This window comes from Sitophilus oryzae, unplaced genomic scaffold (genome assembly GCF_002938485.1).
Source record: "Sitophilus oryzae breed Bouriz unplaced genomic scaffold, Soryzae_2.0 scaffold_1496_pilon_pilon, whole genome shotgun sequence".
NCBI classification, from domain to species: Eukaryota; Metazoa; Arthropoda; class Insecta; order Coleoptera; family Curculionidae; genus Sitophilus; species Sitophilus oryzae.
Window position 1 is genome coordinate 691,827 of NW_022146165.1, and position 25,346 is coordinate 717,172.

The 25,346-nt window shown below is 32.1% G+C and overlaps 1 protein-coding gene across 3 annotated transcripts in view; it reads right to left on the minus strand.

Annotated features, from left to right (window-relative positions):
• Positions 1-4,825: 4,825 nt before the first annotated feature.
• The window catches only part of LOC115877652 (multiple C2 and transmembrane domain-containing protein), a 153,580-nt gene continuing 133,059 nt past the window's right edge, over positions 4,826-25,346 (minus strand). For all 3 annotated transcript variants that reach the window (XM_030893905.1, XM_030893907.1, XM_030893906.1), the window contains 6 exons: positions 21,966-22,239; positions 17,900-18,182; positions 13,326-13,539; positions 10,544-10,656; positions 10,283-10,490; positions 4,826-5,430 (listed from right to left, as the gene is read on the minus strand). In XM_030893905.1, coding sequence (XP_030749765.1) covers positions 5,269-5,430; positions 10,283-10,490; positions 10,544-10,656; positions 13,326-13,539; positions 17,900-18,182; positions 21,966-22,239 — 1,254 coding nt within the window. In that variant the 3' untranslated portion in view covers positions 4,826-5,268. The remainder of the gene's footprint in view (positions 5,431-10,282; positions 10,491-10,543; positions 10,657-13,325; positions 13,540-17,899; positions 18,183-21,965; positions 22,240-25,346) is intronic.

The window sequence follows — 25,346 nt, forward strand, 5'->3', positions numbered from 1 at the left end:
CAAAACAATTCGAAATCACATCGTGCATTAAATAAGTGCGATAAATTACAAAAATGTTCTTTTCATGCATAAAATTTGAAATGGTATAACAAATAAATTTTTACAATATCTTTTTTGATTATATTTTTAATAGAAATTACTATCTAGAAGACATTTTAAGAAGACGTATTTATGAAAACTTATTTATAAAAAATGAAAATGGCAAATTCACTTATTTTAAATATTTACATATAATTGGCTTAAATACTTATAATTTATAGTTACAAAAACTAAACTAATACTACAGAGACTAAACTAAAACTATAGAATTGACTGAGATATCTAATTGAAATAAACTGGAAGTTGTTAAATACTCACAAGTTCTTAAAAGAAAAATACATATAAAAATATAGATGTAGATAGAAACATATCAAGCACCGATGTCGTGAATAACAATAATTATAAATAAGTACTTCTTTCTTATTTAAAATTCTAGAATACTTAATATACGATTATAGAGTGTAATGGAACATAATTTAAGTATCATGGAATAAATGCTTATTATATTATAATAGACGTTTATATGGCTATGTTGTTAATTCTATATAAATAAGATCATACTGTCAAAAGAAAATAACTTTAAAATAAAAAAATTGCGGTATTGGAAGTAGGAATCCATGGATATACAATCCATAGACTAAACGAATTCCGGATATATCATAATAATGTAAAATATAAAATTATTAAATTTTTATGAGTTTCGTAAATGATATATTTTTATAAATCAATTATTATGTTTCTATTAACGGGATATATACAGTGATAATTGGAGATAATTGAGTTGTATTCCTGTCTATAGTTTGTTCAATGAGAGGATCCATGACAGCGACAGTTTTGTCTGTCATTGTAATTCAGAGGTAAATGGTATTTTGTGTCATTTTTTAGATTGTTGTCTGTCGAAATCTTCTCTGACTCATTGGACATTAAATGTTAATAGTATTCCTTATGGCATGCTAAATAACTTTATTTAGTTTATAAATTATATAATGGCAAATGAATAATTTTATCTAATGGCAAGTAACTATATTTGGAAATTGGATTTAACTCTATAAAATTTTAAAGAAATATTAGCCATATGCTATTAAATTATAATAGTACGAGAGCTAGCAACGTCAGAAAAACAAGTATTTTAAGACGTCTGGCTCTTTGATATATCTTTTACTATGCTCTTTAGAACAGCATGCGGCCCGTCTGACTACCGGTAAACGTTGCGTTCCCTACTGCGCACTGAAAGAAGATCCTATATTTTTTTTAGTCCTTTAAATTCTAGTATTGAATATGAATCGAACATGTCTCATTAAATATTTGTTTTTATTTAATTACCAGAATAATTTAATATTTTAATATCGAATATAAACAAAAATAAAATAAAAAAGTGTTTGACCTGACCCGGATTCAAACTATGAATCATCGGTTCGTAGTCGGAAACTCTACGCACTGCGTTATGGAGACATGTTCGATTTATATTCAATACTAGAATTTATAGGACTAAATTAATAAAAAATATAGGATCTTCTTCCGATGCGCAGTAGTGAACGCAACGGGTATCGGCAGCCAGACGGGCCGCATGCTGTTCCAGAGAGCATAGTAAAAGATACATCAAAGAGCTAGACGTCTTAAAATACTTTCTCGGAAACGTTGCTAGTTCTTAGACTATAAGGAACGCTTTAAATTTAAGTAATGTTCAAACTTTATAAATTATCTTTCTAAATGTTTATCTTGTCCCATTCTAACAATATAAATAATCTAACAAACATAAAGTACTTTGAACTAACGTAAATGAAACAAATAAAAATAAGAATTTATAATATCTATTAGGAAATTTAGAGAGCAAATATTTTTGTTCGAATATGTGATAAAATGTTATATAGGAATTTTTTCCCTGCATTCTAGTAAATAACATACACATTTATATGTAGAAACGATGTTAATAGGACGTAATTTGTAAATTAATTTTGTTATATCCTTTGTTAAAATTGAACAATAAATCAGTTGGAATTTTGTAACTGATGGCCCACTGCATCGAGTAAACTTTGTAGTACTGAGTTCATTACTATTTAAGTGAATCATAACATAGTAAACTGCTACTAGTAGTTTAAGACCAAGAAAATGATAAAGCACAAAACCAGAATCAAATTTTTGCTTTCAAAAATTGACAATAGTAGAATCGTTATGAAGAACTGCAATGTTGCTTGATTAGGACTATATTTTAAAAATAGTTTTTATTGCATTTTTATTCGATTATAGAATAAAATCAATAATATTTATTTGCAGTTAAAGAGATCGCTAAAATTAAGCTAATATACAAGTTTAGTCGTTATTTCAAAATGCGTTAAAACCTTTGATTAGTTAAAACAAATATTTTTTAAGGTAGATAGAATTATAAACCAATAAAAGAATAATTATATAATTGAAATCATGTTATCATGTTATCAGACTAGGCAGCTCAAGTGAAGATTTGCAGGTCCAATATTAAAACAGATCAATAATAAATAAACAAATCTAATCAATATTTATATTTTGGAAAATAAATTTCTTGCAGTTTTTAGGTATATAATAAAATTATATAAGGGCTTCTTGCCTTGAACTGCTAATATAGAACTTAATTCCACGCTGTGTTCGTCATATGTGGATCAACCTGCTCTCACTACCGGTTTCGGGGCCCTACCCCATCATCAGATGAGCTTGGGTATTTCCACAAAACGACCAGCACAGCGCAGAGCATAGAAATACGACTTGTAAAGTAGCGGTAAGATATTAAGTCGCGCATCGCGAGGAACCGCATCTCGCGATGCGGGACTTAATATCTTACCGCTACTTTACGACAAGTCGTATATATACTCTGCGCTGTGCTCGTCGTTTTGTGGAAATAATGGCTGCAAGGGATAAGAATGGTCCCAAAAAGTCATTCCAATAATAAATAAACAAATCTAATCAATATTTATATTTTGGAAAATAAATTTCTTGCAGTTTTTAGGTATATAATAAAATTATATAAGGGTTTCTTGCCTTGAACTGCTAATATAGAAATTAATTTTAGTAGTGAGAGCAGGTTGATCCACATTATGACGAACACAGCGTGGAATTAATTTCTATATTAGCAGTTCAAGGCAAGAAACTCATATAATTTTATTTATATTTTTATAGATTACAAAACATTCACGATTACTTGTTGTCTTATTTTTCATGTTTTCTTTAAATGTTCCTGACTTTAAGAAACAATGGCTGCATGATAAGTTTAAATGGACCTAAAAAGTCATTCTATTTAGTTAATGAAATTTATTTACCTTTACTGCCTACCCCCATTGCTTTTGGATGTAAATAGAAAATATTATTACAAATTTTAGAAATTAAATGAGAATTTCACTCGAACTTCCAATATTTGCTTGATTTCTGTCACATAAATGACATTGATTGACAAACAAAACCAGAAAAACCAGCCTTCTCGCGCTGGTTAGTTTGGTGACAGTTATAACCGAATTTTTCAGGAACCGTGTTCCGTAACAAGAAAACTTTCAGGACACCGATAGAAACGGAACATAAAACCATAACCAAGGTAAGCAACGGAATACATTCAAGTCGAAGTGAGAAAAATGACACGATGTGTTGTTACGACGTTGCCACCTTAGAGATACAAGTACGCATTTCCCTGTCTAGTAGAGTAATATCACTGTCTATTAACAATATGATATTTTCTCATGATCATCGAAATAAATAACAATAGCTCGAAAAGTTATGACAACATTTACTGTCTATTGAAATTAAAAAAAGGCAAATCATAAATTAATAAATTATGAGATTTTTTAAATTTAATTCTTCATATTTCTTCTTATAAAATATGGGTTACAACAAACATTTTTTAAGTTAGTTAAATGTAAAAAGCTACCGTAATCGCAAAACAATTTCCGATGTACGTGATCAACTTTGACTGACAAACGTGACGTGACAGATTGTGATGGATTTATGAGAAATGAATCTTAATTTAAAATCGACAAACAATATATTTCTTATCATTCTTTAAATATTTTTACGTTTTATTTTTAATTTAATAATTAATATTTTAGTAATTAATTGACTTATTTGTTTTATACCTTATTTTACTTATTACATATTGGCAAGGGCAGTCCATTATAAAGATTATTCTAAGCGTTATTATGGGTTATTTATTTATTTATTGATGTACATTTTACAACGACTTAACTGGTAATAACAAGTAAGAGGGTGCTATTAATACACAAACTAATAATCACAGAATTTAATAAAAACTAACGTAGAAATACCATTGAAAGTGGTATTATGTGCTTATCAATCAAACTTACTTCTCTGACTGCAGTCAAGGGTAATAAAGAACCTTTATTGTCACGTTCTCGTTCAGAATAGTTTATCAGGGAAGCTACAAGCTCTTTGCGTCCACTGTTTAAATGTTTCCGCATATTTTCAACACACAATTTCAATAAATGCAATACAAAAACTCGAAAATTTAGTTCTTAAAAGACCTGTTTGTGCTTAGAAGTCCAATTTTTTAAAAAAGACTATGAGAGTAGGCAAAAAAAACGAGAATTGCTCAGAAAGATTCAACGTCAATACTATATTATACAAAATAATGACTGACATTAGGATAATTGTCAAGTAATAGACGACAACGTTGCTGAACACGACGCAATGTGACCAACAGAGCGATAATAAAATTCGGTTTAAACTAATTTTTGCAGCTTTAATCTAAGTAAAATATCTGTTACATCATTTACTCTATAAAGTAAAATAAAGAGCTGCTCGGTATCTTAAATTAAACAACAAATTTAAACATTTTTGCCAAAATTTCATTTAGTGTCTTAAGTGTCAATGTCGATATTATTGATGACGTGCATCGGAAAATATTTTGCGATTATCGTATAAGGGAAATAAAATGTTATCAGACTAGGTATTAAGATTGTGTAGAATTAGTTTTATCAATGCAGTCTGCCACTGTTATCTAATATATCATGTCTGGTATTTAACTTTTACTCTCTTCTCAACTATTAAGATAACACTTAATATGGATATTATTATGTCGCAATCAATATTTTTATAATCAAATAAATTTAAAAAAACTTATGACGATGTATTAAACGTCATGTACAATCTAACCTAATACAACTGGCAAAATACAAACTAATCAGCCTTTTCGGTACCCCTCTCGAAGCGCACCTTCCACGAGCGCTGGAGGTTCATAACCAGGTTCCTCCTCCACTAGGACGCTTTGTGCTTGTGCTTCTTCGGATTGGGCCGTCGCTCACTCTCCGGGCTGGACAGCAGCTTGAGGTCCTTGTAGTCCAGCTGCAAGTACCACCGTATAACCGACATACGTCCCAGGTGGGAGGACAATCCGACGGCCAATAATTTTATGTACGTCTGCAGGTGTCACGAATCATCTGTCATTATTATTTAAGTCTTTGATGGTAAGTAAGACCCCGGGTGTTAGATAAGTGGTTGTTAGTTGGTCCATCACCATATTCAGAGGTAAATAACATAAATGCTGTATAAGATATTTTAATGTGCGAAAGGGATGATTTAATAGTTTATATTTATATTATAAACTTTAAATATTTTTTATATTATGTATAGACATTAGGGTGCACCAGAAAAATATATATTATATTTTTATCTTTTTAGTTACCGTGAAAATATCTTTCACAATGATGAAAAAAATCTGGTAAAGTTTGGGCTCTTATGAAATTGAACGATCTTCAAGAAAAGTCTGATATGATTTTTCATTTAATCGACTCATTTGAAAGTTATTGGAGGTGTAGCAGATTTAGTAAATAAAAAAATTGTGTGTGCACTATGTGCACATATTTCAGCTATCAAATTGAAGGATATACATATATATTTAATATGAATGCTTTTTATAAACTTAAAGATGATAAAGTAAGTGTTTATAGTTATTACGTAGACATCTGAGACAACTCTTTAGAATACCTAACCATGTCTCCAATGTATCGGTCCGTAAAAAAATTAGAGTTAATATAACAGCGTTGTCAGATGGAGCGGAGCCTCCGCGATGGACCGTCCGCGACTTCCAGCAAGTACCATGAGCTTATATGAACAATTTCACATGGGTCGCGTATGCGCCGTCCGGATGAGCTATCTTGAAAAAATATCCGCGCCATCTGAAAGCGCTGTAAAACCGTATATTAATCTAGCTTTATAATTTTATGATTTTTCTAATTTTTATTAAAAAACGATAATTCTATCACCCGGCCGGATAGCTGTGGGTATTAAACCAAAATACTACAACATCTATACCTCTGACTACTATAGTCTATAAAATGAATAACTTTGAATTTTGACCGTTATTTTTTACCAACATGGCAAATATAAAATCCCTCTATCAAAAAAGTTACTGATATTCTTTAAATTGAGTGCCTGAACGAATGAGATAGGTAACTCTTTTTACTTTCGTGAAATAGAAAAGGAAAATAATAAAAACAAGTGACAGTTCTTCTCTTCTTGCAAAAATCAACATGAAATGTCATAATTGACAAAAAGTAAAATGTCATCAGCTTTTGACATCTCTAAATATTTAACCAATGCCGTCTCTAAAGAACAGCCACAGGCAGAGATTTATGACGTCACGCTAGTTTGGAATACTACGGATTAATAAATATGTTGTAGAATACATGGAAAACATAATTATTCCTCGTATTTTTGGTTTGTATTTTAAAAATGATATAGTTTATATGAAATATACATAATATACAGTTAATAAATACAATATAATATATACCTATTTATAGTAATAAATACTTTGGCAAATAAACTATGAACCATACAAATGCAGCAAATGTTTTACAATATACAAATAATGAATAGGTGGTACACAAGATAATGGGTAAATTTTGGGGTTTGAAAATCGATCAAATTTAACAAAAAACATTCAATATCTACTAATAGTGATGTATTATTATTTGCATTCACAAAATTTATTTATATATTATAATGTTTACTGCAATTAATAAACTAATATAAACTTGTCAAATGATGACCACATATTTTTTTAAATTATTATTCTTAACACAAAAAACTATCTACATTGAGTATGGAGTACGATTTCAGCCATATATTGTAAAACATTTGCTGCATTTGTATGGTTTATAGTTTATCTGCCAAAGTATTTATTACTATAAATAGGTATATATATATATATATATATATATATATATATATATATATATATATATATATATATATATATATATATATATATATATATATATCATATATATATATATATATATATATATATATATGTATATATATATATATATATATAACCAGCTGTTGTATGTATATATGTATGTATTATTACTGTTGCATATATATATATATATATAAGAGCAGCAGCATAGCAGTTATATATATATATATATATATATATATATATATATATATATATATATATATATATATATATATAGCAGCAGAGTATATATATATATATATATATGTATATATATATATATAGTTATATATATATACATATATATATATATATATATATATATATATATATATATATATATATATATATATATATATATATATATAGCATATATATATATATATATATATATATATATATATATATATATACTATATATATATATATATTACTATTATATATTACTATATATATATATTACTATATATATATTACTATTATATATATATATATATATATATATATATATATATATATATATATATATATATATATATATATATATTGTATTTATTAACTGTATATTATGCATATTTCATGTAAACTATATCATTTTTAAAATACAAACCAAAAATACGAGGAATAATTATGTTTTCCATGTATTCTACAACATATTTATTAATCCGTACTATCTAACTTAGCGTGACGTCATAAATCTCGCTCTGAGGCTTTTCTATTAGAGACGGCATTGCGTCAGCATGGCCTCAAGTTGCTAACCTAATAAAATTAATACTAGAAAAGCCCGTGGAAACCACAAAATAGAAATCAACCAGAAGGTTGACTCCCAAAATGCGCGCGAAACGGTGGCTAACCTAAAAATTCCATTATGAGCGGGTAACATCTGTCAATGTAGCGGCGTTATCGGTTTAGTCAGGGCAGGTCAGGATTTAGTTGAATTCTGACTATCGCAGAAGACAGCAGCTGTTCGTAGCGTCGAGTCCATTGAGTTATCTATACAAACTTTACCTTTCGAAATAACGTATTACGCTCAGTCTGTAATGACATATCAGATAATAAAAATACTTATTCAATATAACTCTGACAACAGCCTGCGAACGCGTTTTAATCCGGCCCTGAGAGTTACCCGCTGCTAATATGGCGTCGCGATTCGTGAAACGTCATCAAATTCGGCAGAGTCGGCGTTCTGGTTGATTTCTATTTTGTGGTGGAAACTGTCAAATTCAAAGTTATTCGTTTTACAGACTATACTAACTGCTACTAACCAACAATTTGTTTTTTGTGGTTTGTTTCTGTTTAAATGTTTTGTTCATTATTTGTGTTGGGGATTTATTTTTATAAAAATGATGAAGATATGACAGTGTCCCTCAATGAGAATGCGAGTTACTAACTCTAAATTTTAATTCTGAGCTGACAAATGAGCTAGATGCTTTACATAGACCGTTATTCAGAATCTACATACCTATCGATAAAAATATGCATGAAATCAAGGTTAGTATTGTATCAAATCAAGTATATTATAATGATTTTCTTAGCCGCGTATGGCACAGATCGTTATCCAACACTGGGTAACCTCAAGCTTATTTTTCATCGGGGTAGATTATCACGAAATAACGGGATTAAATTGTTTTACAAAGGGGTATATCTACCCCGAATGGGGTAGCTGTGGCAACACTGCCGCTATCACTTTTCCTCTCGCTAGCTCGTCTGGCAGCCGTCATTCAACGTTTCACTTCAAAAACCATTTTCTAAAAATCTATATTGTCCCTTACGTACGGCAGCTTTTACATCCTGTACCTGGATGAAGTTTACGAAAAATAGAATATTTTATGTTTTTCAGTTATACTATTTCGTGATAAAATATAAAAAATTGTGGAAGTTGTCATATATTTAATATTAATGTTAAGAACTCAAACTTTACTAATTTTTTTTTTCATCATCGTGAACAATATATTCACTTTCTTTTATATATCTTTTACTATGCTCTCTAGAACAGCATGCGGCCCGTCTGGCTGCCGGTAAACGTTGGGTTCCCTACCGCGCAATGAAAGAAGATCCTATGTTTTTATTAGTACTTTAAATTCTAGTACTGAATATAAATCGAACATGTCTCCATAGCGCAGTGCGTAGAATTTTCGACCACGAACCGATGATTCAAAGTTCGAATCCGAGTCATGACAAAGACTTTTTTATTTTATTTTCGTTTATATTCTGATAGTAAAGTATTAAATGTTTGTTTTTTTTAATTACCAGAGTTATTTAATACTTTACTATCAGAATATAAACGAAAATAAAATAAAAAAGTCTTTGTCATGACCCGGATTCAAACTCTGAATCACCGGTTCGTGGTCGGAAACTCTACGCACTGCGCTATGGAGATATGTTCGATTTATATTCAATACTAGAATTTATAGGACAAAATTAATAAAAAATATAGGATCTTCTTCCGATGCGCAGTAGTGAACGCAACGGGTATCGGCAGCCAGACGGCCCGCATGCTGTTCCAGAGAGCATAGTAAAAGATATATCAAGGAGCCAGACGTCTTAAAATACTTTCTCGAAAAAGTTGCTAGCTCTTAGACTATAAGCTTATAAACAGAAATATAATTTTGTATTAATAATAATTAACGTTTGACACTAGCAGATAACAGAAATGTTTTGATTTTTATTAGTTGATAATATTATTTTATGTACTTTTCAAAACATTACTATTTTGTCAAAATTATTGGACGGGATTTTTGAGATTTTGTACATTATCTTAAGAAAAAATAAAAATATTTATACATATTTCAAATAAACAAGTCAGCAAAGCATAAAGATAATGTTGAAGAGAAGAAATGTCAAAACAAAAGTATTAATTACTAACATTTTAATAAATATTAATATGCAACTAAAGTAAACAAAATACCTAGTATTCGATTTATCAGTTAAGTAAAGTAACAACTAAAGATAACTTCTAGTAAGCAGATGCCAAGCATACGCATATAAAATTCATGCTAAAACAAAAGCACAAGTTCAACTTACCAGCATCTCGTCGTCAGGTATTCTCGACAACAAATCCAATATTTCGTTGTTAGGCACCACATGAGGTCGGAATAACCTCCTTAAAAATTTGTTCGTGGCCCACATCATAAGTAAATAGCGAATAGGAATAATATACAAGACTAATGTGGCAAGAGTTAGCAGAGTTATTGCGATCCAAGATAGATACGGCACGGTAAAGTTAAACATGCTAAAAACAAAGACAGACCGTTATATTTTAGTTAACATTTTAAGGTAACTTACTTTTTCACGCTTTCCAGTAGAGAGGCTATTCTGCCAATTGCATTTTGGACACCCTGTGTTACTTCTTGTATGGTTTGTAGTCGTTCTTTTAAACTTTTTTTCTCTTCCTTTTCCTAAAATAACAATACAATAATAGTACGATCATTCCTAAACCCTAGCAATAGATTTTGAAGCTCTTAAGGTATGGTTTCGGTGGCGCGTCTGCCTGCCGCGACTGGCGACTGCGACGGTCGCGCGACTACTACTGCCTTGTACATATTTAAGTGCGAGTGATCTCTATGAAGCATTTCAGCCGGCGACGCTACCGCTCCAGACGCAGCGACTGCGGCGCAAACTGATGGACATACCAGTCGAGTCGCGATTGCTGTAGGAAAATGGCGCGTTTTTCGAGGGATGATGACGAAATTCTTATCGAGGAAGTCCAAAAATATGAAATATGTTTTCGTCTTCTCTTAAATGACCATTAATTAGAAGGTTGAAATAACATTCTTTCTTTCGTTGTTGAAATATACCGTGTGTCGCACGTCTTTCTTGCATTATAGTATATTGTAACATCTGTTCATCTTCTTCTTCCTCTAATAAAATGAAATGCAAAAGTTCTTCGTCCGCTTTCCTTACTTTACAGTTAAAATAATGCAAACTCGCTATATAAAAAACCAGATGTCAACTGAGTCGTTCTCCTCTAGACGCACTACTATACAGGGTTGTTCACCACATACGACACGGAGTATTGTAGCTAAAGGATTAGATTTTTACAAATTGTAAGTTTTGAGTTCGTTGAAGGTCTGTTAGAGCTACAATTTAAAAATATTTTTACAAGATACAGAGTGTCCCAAATAAGTAAAAAATATTATAGTTGTATTTTTTTAAATGGAACACCCTGTATATTATTCTATTTTTGGATTCTACGATTGAAATAAAGGTAAATTTGATTAAGGTTTATCACACTTAAACCTTACCGTTTTTGAAATATTTTCAATTTTATGAAATTGTAGTAAAAATTTTAAGGCTTTATTTCTCCCAGGGTATCAAAGTCTTTAGTACTAAATATTTACTGAAGATTATTTATTGATCAGATATTGTGTTGCAATAATAAAAATTTTACTACCTTATACAGAGTGTCCAAAAATTTATATTAAATAATTACTAGCTTTAAACGGCAATAACTTGTTTAATTTAAATGGAACACCCTATATATTTTACGTGAATCAGATGCACAATATAATTGTCTATCAAATTGTATTATACCATTTTTTACCCATCTCTTCAAGTTTTCGTAGAAAATGCATTTCCTTATAATTTAGACCTCATTTATCACTATACCCATGGAATATTGACATTTCAGATTTTTTTATAGCACCATAATATGTACAAATTGTACAGGTGGTAAATATTGCAAGCCCATTGGCATACAAAAAAACTATTTAAATCTTTGTAAAAGTGTGTACCAATTAAATATACCACCATTATTTCCTACAAAAATGAGTTAATTACATACTTTCAAATTGTTTTAATTGATAAAATATTCTAAATGTGGATTTGGTTCAGAAATCAATATAATAATAAGATATAAAAATGAATGTCTCTGTTTTTATAAATAAGCATTCGTCAATAAATGAAATAAAATTTATAAGGTGTTACTTTTTACCACACTGTCTAATACACACACAAAATTCAGTTTTTTAGTATTTGGAGCAATTATTACTACAACGTAAACAGTCAATTAATGTGGTTTGAATACTGGGATCATATTAATTGGTCCTCTTTTAAAAAAATATTTAAACAGTTTTTTTTATTTTTTAATTAAATAAGCGAACTATATCAACAATATTAGTATCTGTACCCTTTGAAAATTTGTTACATTTTTAAAAATGTCAATGTTCCATGGGTATAGTGATACATGAGGTCTAAATTATAAGAAAATGCATTTTCTATGAAAACTTGGAGATGGGTGAAAAATGGAACAATACAATTTGATAGACAATTACATTGTGCATCTGATTCACGTAAAATATATAGGATGTTCCGTTTAAATTAAACAAATTATTGCCGTTTAAAGCTAGTAATTACTTAATATAAATTTTTGGACACTCTGTATAAGGTAGTAAAATTTTTATTATTGCAACACAATATCTGATCAATAAATAATCTTCAGTAAATATTTAGTATTAAAAACTTTGATACCCTTGGAGAAATAAAGCCTTAAGTTTTTTACTGCAATTTTATAAAATTGAAAATATTTCAAAAACCGTAAGGTTTAAGTGTGATAAACCTTAATCAAATTTACCTTTATTTCAATCGTAGAATCCAAAAATAGAATAATATACAGGGTGTTCCATTTAAAAAAATACAACTATAATATTTTTTACTTATTTGGGACACTCTGTATCTTGTAAAAATATTTTTAAATTGTAGCTCTAATAGACCTTCAACGAACCCAAAACTTACAATTTGTAAAAATCTAATCGTTTAGCTACAATACTCCGTGTCGTATGTGGTGAACAACCCTGTATACACCAACCATCAGCGACTAGCCACCATCGCCAGACGCAGTCGCCAGTCGCGGCAGCCAGGCACACTACCGAAATCATACCTTTACAGCCCACCACCACAGAATAATCCACCACATTATGCAGATGTTTAAAAAAAGGGGATGGTAGATCTTGTGAAAAGAAACATCTTCTCTCTTTACCATTTTTAAAATAGATTAAAATAACCGAGTTATTTAACATTGAAAACCTGGATTTGACCCTGTAGAGAGTGTATACTGTATGTTAATTACTTTATCATCTTCATCTTCTTCGTCAATATCCGAGTCAGCAATTTCATCCCATGGTACCGACGACGGTCCAGCCAAAGTTCTGACAATATACTGCTTGCCAAAAAGTAACAAAGCACCGACCGGTACCATCCATATTTGAAAATAATAACACAGCAACAACCAAACGATTAAAGCGGCAAAACTTTGAAATTTTGACTCCCATTCGAAAGAATCCCTAAAAAAATATTACAGTCAATATAGTATCCATCAATAACATAAAATGTAAAATAATGCTAAGTCTCGCAACGAAGTCTTTCCACTACAAAAAGCTGTGAAACCTCATGTAAAAGCAAATCAATTATTTTAGTTAGTGCCTATGAAAGCATCTATTCAATAACTTGGTGGCTGTATCAATATTAGATCTCCATTTCTATAATTATAATGACCTGGCAATTGTATGGCAACATTCTACTAGTTAAAATACTTTATTCCTAAGTAGACTTATTATATTTAATCTGTATTCTTAACGTAACGGCGAATCTGTATTCGCCGTTGTTTCTCAGCTTCGCCTACTGAGGTGTCCGTTGAGGAGACAGTGTCCTGTTAGAAACCCCGTGACAATCCGAAGATTGCTTTTACTTAAATCAAGGAAAACCTTTGATTTTTCTCGGTCGTAAGTTCTGAGGAACTTTTTCGAGTTTTTCTTAGACCGTTGGAGGACACCCATTCCAGGTTAGGTTACGGATGGAGTGTTTAGATTCTTCAGTTCCGCTTTCAGTTGGTTCCCGCATGGAAAACAGAACGGTCCTGGTTCAGTTAGTGGAATTTTGAAATTTTGACTCCCATTCGCTCCTTTCCTCTGGTACAAAGAAAACAAGGTATGATTGATAGCGGCTCCAATTTCGTTAAGTTTGCGCATACCATCTGTGACGTCATACTCCATACAAAAAAATGTCCATATTGTTCAATTGCCACTAATAAAAAAAGACCTAAAATAGGGAAGAATTAGGACATAACCCCAAAAGTTATGTCAAATCATCGAGCTTGACATTTGAAAAATTATTTTCACATTTTGACACAATCAAATTTCATAGATGACACAATCTGTTTGACAATTTGAAATTGGCGCGCAGAGCTTGCCGACCAATGGTGCCGTTTATCACCTGTGACTGATCAGGTACTGACCAACCTGCGCAATATCATACCTTGTATTCTTTGTATCATGCTCCTATCCTAGCTAGATCATTTGCTTTTTCATTGCCTTCTATCCCATGGTGAGCAGGCACCAAGAATAGGAGGACTTTATTTTCTTTGCTTAATTTGTTGAGCTTCTCTAGGCATTCTTTGACCAACTTTGGTGTAAAAAGATGGTGGTAAAATTATGCGTCATCTACGGCTAGACCACTTTGCAACGACTAAATAGTAGTTAGTTAAAAAGCTAGATTTTATTATTTCTCTAAAAGTGACATTTTGTTTTATTGAATTATATTTCTTTTATATTACCAAACATAAGTTTTATGTTAATATATTTTTAATATGTGTACGAAAGATATGTTTTTGTAGCCATAAAATGTTATGGAATCAATAAAGTTTTATTGCAAATCATGTAATAAAGCCCAAAATAACGATAGTGTCATAAAATATGCCGTTAAAGTAGCTAGTATAGCGGTGGTAGTATACCGGTGGTAATATATAATTTCTAATATAACACGTCTAAATATACTACTCTAAGATACTTATTAATACTATTATAGATACTTATTAATTTAGTACTACAGACACCATAGTTAATGTAATGAATTATTATTAATCAATTGTTATCCCCATACGCATCAGCTATTACTTTCAAAGAAATAATAAAAGATACACTAACAATAATACATGAATCGAAGAACTGTTTCACACAAGACTCCCGTTTCGCTATAACCATTATACTTCCCCTAGGAGATGCAAGACCTTGTCGTTGGTGGGGAAGCTCCTGGTCAGGTGCTGGGGGGAATCCCCCTAGCACTTAGCTTGGTCTAAGAAGCATCTCACTCATCGTCTTGTCCCTGACTGTAGTGTCGTGGCCAGGGAATTGCACCAAGAGATATAACGATACCGGGCGGGGCTACGGACAGCCTCAACCTTGGCGCACCCCATTGTATTTTACCCCTTACTTCTACATGCGGGGCTCTGTAGAAGTGGACCGACTGTCCCTAGCGACTCATAGGAACACTATGATATCTGATAATAATAGTAATAAAAACATCACCGGTGAAGCTGTGGGGAAACCCCCTAGCGACACTGGGAACAGTAACAATGAAAGTTCCAAGGGGCCAAACCATAAGAGAACTACAGGAGAGGTGGCTGACACTTGCGTGAGACCATCCTCCGCAAGTGGCATACAAGTTACCACCTCCTCCAAGGGTCGGGAGCCTACCTCCCACCTCTAAACCCAACAGGCGACACAAGCTACCGTTTCGTCTACCCGGCCTGGGTCGTAGCCCCTCGACTGTAACAACTGATTAATATACACGGGTCTCCGTAGGAAGTCCTGGGACTGTATGATGAGTTATAACTCAAGAAAGGGGGACACAATAGATCTCTAAGGTCGCAGAGATTAACCCCCCTCCCACTTATTCTAAATTCTAATAACCATTATAATTAATCGTTAATTATATAACTCGGGTGGTATTGATCAAGCGTAACTGTATCAAAAATAGAAGGAATTGGACCACTACCTCTGTTCATATTGTCTTTACATTTATTTATTTTGACGCTCTTATATATATATGCTACTGTAAATGTCCGAAATGCGGTAAAACCTAGGATAAGCGCGCTAAACCTAGGATTTACCAAAAGCATTAACTAATTAGGTTAGCCTGGTTATTTGGAGGGTGTTATGCATTGGTTAGCCTGGTTATTTGGAGGGTGTTAATGCATTGGTTAGCCTGGTTATTTGGGGGGTGTTAATGTATTGGATAGGTGGTTATTTGGTGGGGTTGGTTGGTTTTTACTACCACTTGCTTTTGGTAAATCCTAGGTTTTACCGCATTTCGAACATTGACAGTAACATATACATTTAATTGCCTGTAATTTAGGACGTGTTAGCTTAATTTTAAATAATATAAAATGATATAATTATAATAATCAACATATCTTAAATAATTAATAAAAGCAAAGATGTTCTGAGCTTTGGGGTAAAAAAAATTATGCGAAGTACTTGTCTTAAGTCATTTGAATTACTGTAATTTTGTATATGGACCTTGTTTGGATGTTTCAACCAAATTCAAATTGCAAAAAGTCCAGAACTCTTGCATTCGTTTTATTTACAACCTGAAACGTAGTGATCACGTGAGCCACAAACTTTATGATCTAAAGTGGCTAAATATATCGGATCGACAAAAACTTAATTTTGCTTGCTTCTTGCATAAATTAATTAAATCTGAGAGCCCTTCATATTTGAAAAACTACACGTAGGGACAATAATCATCCACGCGAAACTCGTTTTAATACGCTTTATCAAATACCCAAAATTAATAAAGCCATGACCCAGAGCTGCTTCTCATATGCATCAGTTAAACTGCTTAACCAATATCCCATTATCAGTCAATCAAACAATATATCGTTTTGCACATTTAAATCAAAATTTAAAAAGCATCTTTTACAGATAAATAACTAGGTGGTTATCCTTTTTTTTGTTTCTTTTTTGTCCTTTTTGTTTTTTTTTGTATTTTTTTTTCGTAGTATATTATGATAAGTAGATAATGGCCCTGTTCTCAGAAGAATCCCTGACTAGTCAGCGCGTTTCTTATTGGTTGAAATGTGTAGAAACCAGACTAACAATCAGGTTTCTACGCATTTTAACCAATGAGAAACGTGCTGACTAGTCAGGGATTCTTCTGAGAACAGGCCTAATATCGTGAAACTTTTTATTTTTATTGTAAACTTATATTTGTATTTTTTTTGATGCTCGGTTAAACTAACAGCTCAGCTGAATTTCGCCGAGTTAAAAATAAAGGTGTTTTTATTTATTTATTATTATTTATTATCTTGTTGACTTACACAAAATTTGATGTTAAGTGTCAAAATTCTCAGGTTAATCTAATTAAATCAAAATTCTAAGGTTACTTCTGGCAGTCTCACAAATTTTGAATTTTAGTTAACATTTAGTCTATAAAGGAGAGAAGAAATTAAACATTCTGAAATTTTCTTTCATTAAATAAAAAATAATGATTATTAGAAATTATGTTAAAATATCGCATAGCGCTTGTAATCATGTCTGCCAGTGGCTACAGTCAGTGTCGTTGAGAGTGGGGGCAGCGCTTAGTGTCGTTGAATGTAATCGACTTAAGGACCCACTTCACGTACAATTATTTCCTTCATTCATAGCGCACTTTCCCGGAAGCACCTTGGACGCTTTCCCGCACGTCTGGAGTGTTCACTCCATTTACAGGTTAATGAAAGCCGCCCTGTAAATTATAAGAATTACAGGGACATTAGGGTTTGCGTGGGAACGCGGGACTTTTGAATCAAAAACGGGACAGGTGGCAACCCTGGTATTGCGAGACTTTGCATTTTTCCACTTTTTGTTTTGATGGGATTATACTTACTGGAAGAACTTTCCGATTTCCAAGAAATGCATTAAAAAGACTTTAAGCCTTAACACGTTCCTAACGAAAACTTGTCGCTTAAACTTCATCTCCGTCTGCATGAATTTCTCCTCTCTGGGATTCAGCGTGCGTATACACGCCCTAATCGGGTTCCATTCGATGTACATTTCCAATAGGATTTGGGGAGAGTTGCCCTTGGCCCTGCTGCGAAGTTTCTTGTCTTTTAGGGCGTACCATCGCTTTTCTCCGTTTCGGATTCGGAGTAAGGGAATGGCAATTTTACCTGAAATTATGGAAAAAAATCATAGAAAGTTACAAAATATCATATATATAAGACTCCGATAAGTTGTTTTAATGTGTGTTACTCCTGTAAGTTGTTCCAGTGTTGTTTTATTCTGTGAACGTGTGGGTGGATTGACTTTAATAGTATTTTGTCTGATGATGCTTTCCTTCTACGGGGTGTTCACGCACCTATAACTTTTTTATTTTTTCAGATAAAATAACAAGATTGGCTATATTAGTTCATTACATAAATCAGGATTGAGTGACATATTCAATTAGTTTCTTATACTTCGTCTTTCATCGGAAATGAATTCACAGCTTTTGATTTTTAAATGGGGTACCCTCGGTATTATTTTACTTATTTGATAGAAAATTACATTCTGAATCGAATGACATATCATATGTCAACTTTTGACATTTTCTCTTAAAAAATAGGATTTTAAATTTCAATCTAGAATGCCACAGTCAATATACAGGGTGGTCCGAATTGTATTCCGGACGAACTTCGGCAGCATATTCTGCATATAAAAATAAATAAATAAATTCGTAAGTATAAATGTATGTCCTAAAATGCCTAGTTTGGGAGATACAGGGTGTAGAAGTTTCATTTTTATTTCGATTTTTTCTAGATAATTTATGTAGTAAAGTCAATATTTGGATGAAAATTGGTGTCTGGGAATTTTTTGACATGAGAAATTTGATTTTGATGTCAATATGACTCCTGCTAGTAGAGGGCGCCACCTACGTGTGTTTTAACTGTTTTGAAGCGTAATAACTTTTTGTCCGTACCTGTATAAAACTACCGAGCGAAAAAATATACATCTCTCTGATTTTTTACGTAAAAAATACCTCTTTGTAAAAATCACTACGAGCAACCGTTCTTAAGATATTTAGAATGGAAATAGTAAATACATGTCATTATTGACGAAAAATAACACGCGTTGAGTAGATAGTTATTTCACTGAAATAATAAATTTGGGAAATTTTTATTTTTTTTAAATTAATCATAATTTTGTAGGTGGCGCCCTCTACTAGTAGGAGTCATATTGACATCAAAATCAAATTTCTCATGTCAAAAAACTCCCAGACACCAATTTTCATCGAAATATTGACGTTACTTCAGAAATTATTTGGAAAAAATCGAAATAAAAATGAAATTTCTACACCCTGTATCTCCGAAACTAAGCATTTTAAGACATACATTTATACGAACTTTTTTACTTATTTTTATTTACAGAATATATTGCCGAAGTTTTCGGAATACAGTTCGGACTAACCTGTATAATAAACAAAGAGAGAAGAACAAGTATTTTCTCAAGCACTTGAAATAAAGAGCCAGATTAAGTGGTTATGTATTAAACTCTTCGCATTTTTCTCTCTCCGACTAACAAAGGTAGACTATAGTTCATAAATTATTTGGAAAAAATCGAAATAAAAATGAAACTTCTACACCCTGTACCTCCGAAACTAATCAATTTAGGACAATACATTTATACGAACTTTATTACTTATTTTTATCTGCAGAATATCCTGCCAAAGTTTCCAGAATACAGTTCCGGACTACCCTGTATATGATATATTTGAAGAAGCCAAGAAACATTCGAATATCAAATTTATTTTTCCAAGGCTCCTTGATTAATAATTAGTGGTATGAACATAGCCATGATACTCTGATTGAAATTTAAAAACTATTTTTTTAAACAAAAATGTCAAAAGTTGACCTACGATATCTTATTGTATCCAGAATGTTAGTTTCAATCAAAAGTAAAGAAAGAAATTGCTTTATTGTCATAAAAAATTTTACAATTTTGTTGACAAAGCTTAAAAAAAAAAGAATATAAAAAACATACAAAACTTCACTTAACAATAGAAAAACATATAAAACTAACAGCAAACATACAAAACTAAAACAATACTTTATACAATTATAGAAATTGTACATTGTCAAAAATTTATTTAATTAAATATAAATAAAATATAAACATACATGTAAATAAACAACTGTATATAATGTCAATACTAAATTTAAATGGATAGAAAACAAATCATTTCTTAAATTTAGTGAATGTGTGTTAAATTTAGAACCCTAGATATTAATAAAAAAATCGTTAACCGCGTAAAAGGCTTTCTCCAGTAAGTATGATCTCAAGGCTCTGCGAAATGCAGGAAAGGATGAAATGGAATTAATTTCAGATGGCAGATGATAGTGCATTTTTTTTTGCATTGTACAATTGGGAACTCTTTACTAACTCAGAGTGAGGGGTTGGCAGATACATGTTATGCTCTGCGTTCCTAATTGGATAGCCATGAACTGGCTCTAGAGAAATACTCGATACGTGCTTGCGAACTAGGCAGACGGATTCGAGTATGAATAGGGAAGGAAGAGTTAATATTTTATATCTTCTAAACAAGTCCCGGCAGTGAGCACAACTGGTTAGCCTCAGTGAATATCGCACAGCTCTCTTTTGTAATTTGAAGATACGCTCAAATTGAGTCGCACAACACGCACCCCAGAATGGAAGTGCGTATCGGAGATGCGACTCATAAAGGGCATAATAGACTGTCCTAGATGTTGACAAATTAAGCACATTAGCAACTGATCTAAGTGCGAAACAGGCAGAACTTAATTTTTTAGCTAAAGCATCGATGTGCAAATCCCATTTTAAATAGTTGTCCACAACAAGGCCTAAAAATTTCACAGAATCAACGACGTCAATGGTGGTATTATCAAGTTGAAAAGGTAGCAACGTACTTTTATATGATAAGACTTTAGTTTTAGAGACGTTGAGACACAGATAATTAGAATCGCACCATGTTTTTATGTTGATTAAGTCACTGGAAATGGTTCTATGAAGTGCCGTGGTGTCCGGGCTGCTCCATGTGAAACAAGTATCATCCGCGAAGAGACAGATTTTACCACTGATGTCCAGACTAGCAATATCGTTGATAAACAACAGAAACAAAATAGGACCTAGCACTGAGCCCTGAGGTACTCCGCATTCTATTGGCTTGCAAGAAGACACAGTCTTATCAACCCTCACACGCTGGTTTCTGTTGTTAAGGTAGGACTTAAACCATTCAAGAGGCGTTCCACTGATACCATAGTACTGCAATTTGTTAGTTAGGATGTTATGATTAACACAATCGAAAGCTTTCGAGAAATCACAGAAAATTGTTGCTGTAACGAGACGGTTGTTCAGACTGGAGTATACATTATTAAACAGCGAAAACATAGCGTCATTTGTACATTTGTTACTCAAGAACCCAAACTGAAAGGGGGTGAGTATTTTGTGTTTTAGAAGGAGGGTAAAAAAAGGAGGGTATCATTTAAAAATCAACAGTTGTTGTAGTCATTTCCGGTGAAACAGGAAGTGACCTAAGCTAATTCAACACGTCAATCAATCCTCATTTATGACATATACTAACATACCAAATCTCGTTTTTTTATCTGGGAAAATAAAAAAGATATAAGGGTGAGCCACTCACTAGAAACACTCGATGTACAACATCATGTGTAGTGCAACGACGACGCTGTTGGAAGATCGTTTTCGTTTCGTTGTAGTAGTGTCATTGCCGCGAAATATCGATGATGACTTCACAGTAAAAGTCTAGATATAAAAGTAACATTTAAAATATGTAAAGAAAATAGAAAAGTAGAGTAAATTTTAACGCGCGTTTTTAACTTCCCAGTGTATGGGAGCCTTTATCCTAGGTATCGGGGCACGGAGAAAAGTTCTCGACAGTAACAAAACGTTGTAACATGCTTTTGCATTGGAATACTCACCCAGAAACTCGACTTTGTGATCCCTGTCCTCGTCGAAAACAATCACCTCCAGCACGTTGTTAATATCCTTGACGTTGAACGTGAAAATTTTGTTCCAGTGCGGCGACAAAGTTTTGTATTCCGTTTGGGTCTGGAGGCGGGCGTTTCCCAGTTCCAGCACGCAGAAGGGGTCGCTCTTGCCTCCGATATCTGCCGCTGCCAGGCCGGTCGCTTTGAACACTTTGACCGTCAGATGACCCACGTCTTTCAGGTTATGGAACGTCCGGTGCCACATCTGGAAGAAATGAACAAATAAATTAGAAACTGACTTTCTCGCCTTTAAAGAAATCTTTGGCAAAGTTCATCCAACAAAAATGCCTGAATGTGACATTTATATCATATACAAACTATTTATGTCTCTTCTTTTAATACATATTATTGTCTTTTTTTTAGTTATTTTTTGGATGTCGTCTATATAGGAATCTTTCCTGAGTCGTCAGACTATACTCATGGTAAACTTAATAGGTTAACACAATAATCTAATTTAGAGTATGACAAATAAAGTGCACATCATATGATTTATAGTGATGAGCAAATGCAAGATTCCCTTGGTCTTGATCTTGCAGTATAATAAATTATTCTTGGTCTTGATCCTCAACTTGCAGTCTTGGAGTCTTGGTCTTATTCTTGGTCTTGCTGCAAGACTCTTACAAGCACCTTTTTAATAAAATTTTATTAGAGGTTTCTTCTACATAGAAAAAAATTCAATAAGTAGTATTTTAAATAATTTAATGCAAATGAAACTTGAAGAAAGAAAAATATATTTGTGTGATGAAAATGTGTGTTTTTATAGGCTTTTATTTAACTTGCTTTGTATGTAACTATCTATGTATGTTTGTTCGGGGCAAATCTTGTAAGCTAAATTAGAACCACTTCCTTTCATTGTAAGAAATTGAAATTTGGTATGCAGGTTCAGTCCCGATTGCTTGTTATGAACTTATAACGTCATTACACAATTTTATATTATATGAAAGCTTGTCGCGCGATTTCTCTACATCGATAAACAAGTAAATTAATTAAAACCTGTGTCTACCCTGTCTCATTTTGAAAGTTTGTGTTATGATAGACCGCTAGACCAGGAATTACAAGATAAAGTTGTCGTATAGTAAACGCCACGAATGTTTGGGAGTGATTCATCGGTCGCTACCATGTGAACTAATCTGTTCAAGGTCACATAAAACTTAATTCCAGTGCCGTGGTGTTTCAAGTCATATAATAATCAATATATAATCTGTTGTAATTTGTTGTTTTAACTGTCAAAGTCTTGTCAAAACATATATTTGGTTATAAATATAAACTGGAATGCCCCATTGGTCGCACTGCAAGCACACCAATGGACTGACGCACAAAGACGAATCAATCAAAGAAACGCGATATAGTATCGTCTTTGTCAATCACGCTAACATTATAGAATAAGTAGGAGGAGCGCAGGCAGATGATTAGACCGGGCCTTTTAAAAACCTACGTCTGCGGTAAAAATTTACGTTTTTAATGTAAAAATGATAGCGGGCGTGTCGATTCTAACTTCATCAAGCGATCAATCACTCCCAAACATTCGTGTCGTTTACTATACCAGATTTTTATGAGTGCAACTGTACACTCAAATCTCGCGACAAGCTTTTATATAATATTAAAACTGTGTAATGACGTTATAAGTTCATAATAAAAGTTTTAAAGAAAAGTTTATTTTTTTCTTTCTAGTGTATTTAAATAAAAGCTTGTTTTTAAAAAAGTTTTTTTTTCTTAAAATTTATTAATTAATTATTTTAGTAATTATGTTTTTTAATTATATAATAATCATTATTAAGATTTTAGACAAAAGTCGGAAAACGCAATTTGCAATAAATGAAAACAATAATAATTGAGTTGGCCAAAGAATGCTTAGAGAAGCTAAACAAATTAGGCAAAGAAAATAAAGTCATCCTACTATAGGTGTCAGCCCAACAAGAGTAGAAGATAATGAAAAAGCAAACGATCTAGATAGAAAAGGAGGGAAAAAAACATATGAGCTCATAAGCTGGTTCAAAAACCATGAACTCCTTAACTAATAGTGCAGTATTTGGTATGTTACGACAAAAAAAGCAGAATACGGCTTGTTGTTGACGGCGCCAGTAGTTTCGAAGCAACTTGTTTTCATCATTTTCTGTTATTTAATAAAGTATACTGGGAACAGGTTAAAATAATAAATTGCCGTTACTTTTTTTAATGAGTACCTATGAAAAATAAGATTCCTGATTCATGTCAATAAAAATGAAAAAATGCGAAGAAGAGTCTACTAAAAAAATAATACAATATAATATTATTAAAAACCCCAAATAATATTACAAAGGTGATTCATAACACAAAAGATTAGGAAATTTTATAGATAAATACACACCTAAACAATAGATATACACTTTTAAAAACATATCCTTTTACAAACTTTAGTTCCAACAAAATACAAAGTTGTAGTGAGTATTTGTTAAAATAATGAAAAGTTTTGCTTTGATGTATACCGTGCTGGCAACTGTTACTTTTGGGTCGGCATTTACATGTGTGGAAGTAAATCGCATAGGGATCTTATTAAGTCGGAGTGAGAGAAATGCGACCGACCGACGGCGACGGTGTGCTGTTGCGGCGTTGCCGATACGCCTTTCCCTATCGAGTAAAGTAAAATCACGATCGCAAACCGCTTATTTTTAAAAGACTTTTTTTTCAAGAGATAACTAGATAAAATCATTAGGTTTGTAATGTTTCTAAGCATCTGAAATGGAATTATAAGGATATCGTTAGGGTATCATTTTTTTTATAACGAGAAAACGTCAGTAATCGCGAAAATTCAAAAACTCAACTTTTTAACACCTAACAGGCCATAACTCAAGAACCACTTTAGATATTGAAACTTTCTTTATTTTCAAGTTCGGATATTTTACAATATATTTACATAAGAAAAATTCGATAAGGTTGTTCTTTCCATTCAAAGATTGTAAACAATCCATCCATTTACTTTTAGAGCATAGCAATTTTCAGCAATCGTGTAATTTTTTTATTGATAAAGATTTTCACATACTGTCTACAAAGAAAATACAGCAGAAATATTAACAAAGTTCTTGAAAAAACTACAATCTATTATTTCTAATAGATTTCGAGATATCGATTTTTGAATTCAGAGTTCTAATAGCGCGACCACTATCGAACACCCACTCAATTCCACTTATTTTTACCAAAAATGCAAGTGTTTCTAGCTTGCACTTAAAAAAATTCAAGCTATAGGGAAAATGACAACGACTCGTTAATAAATGAACAAATCAAGTATCACAAGACGTAATTAAATCGTGAAGCTGAACGCATGACGTACACCTT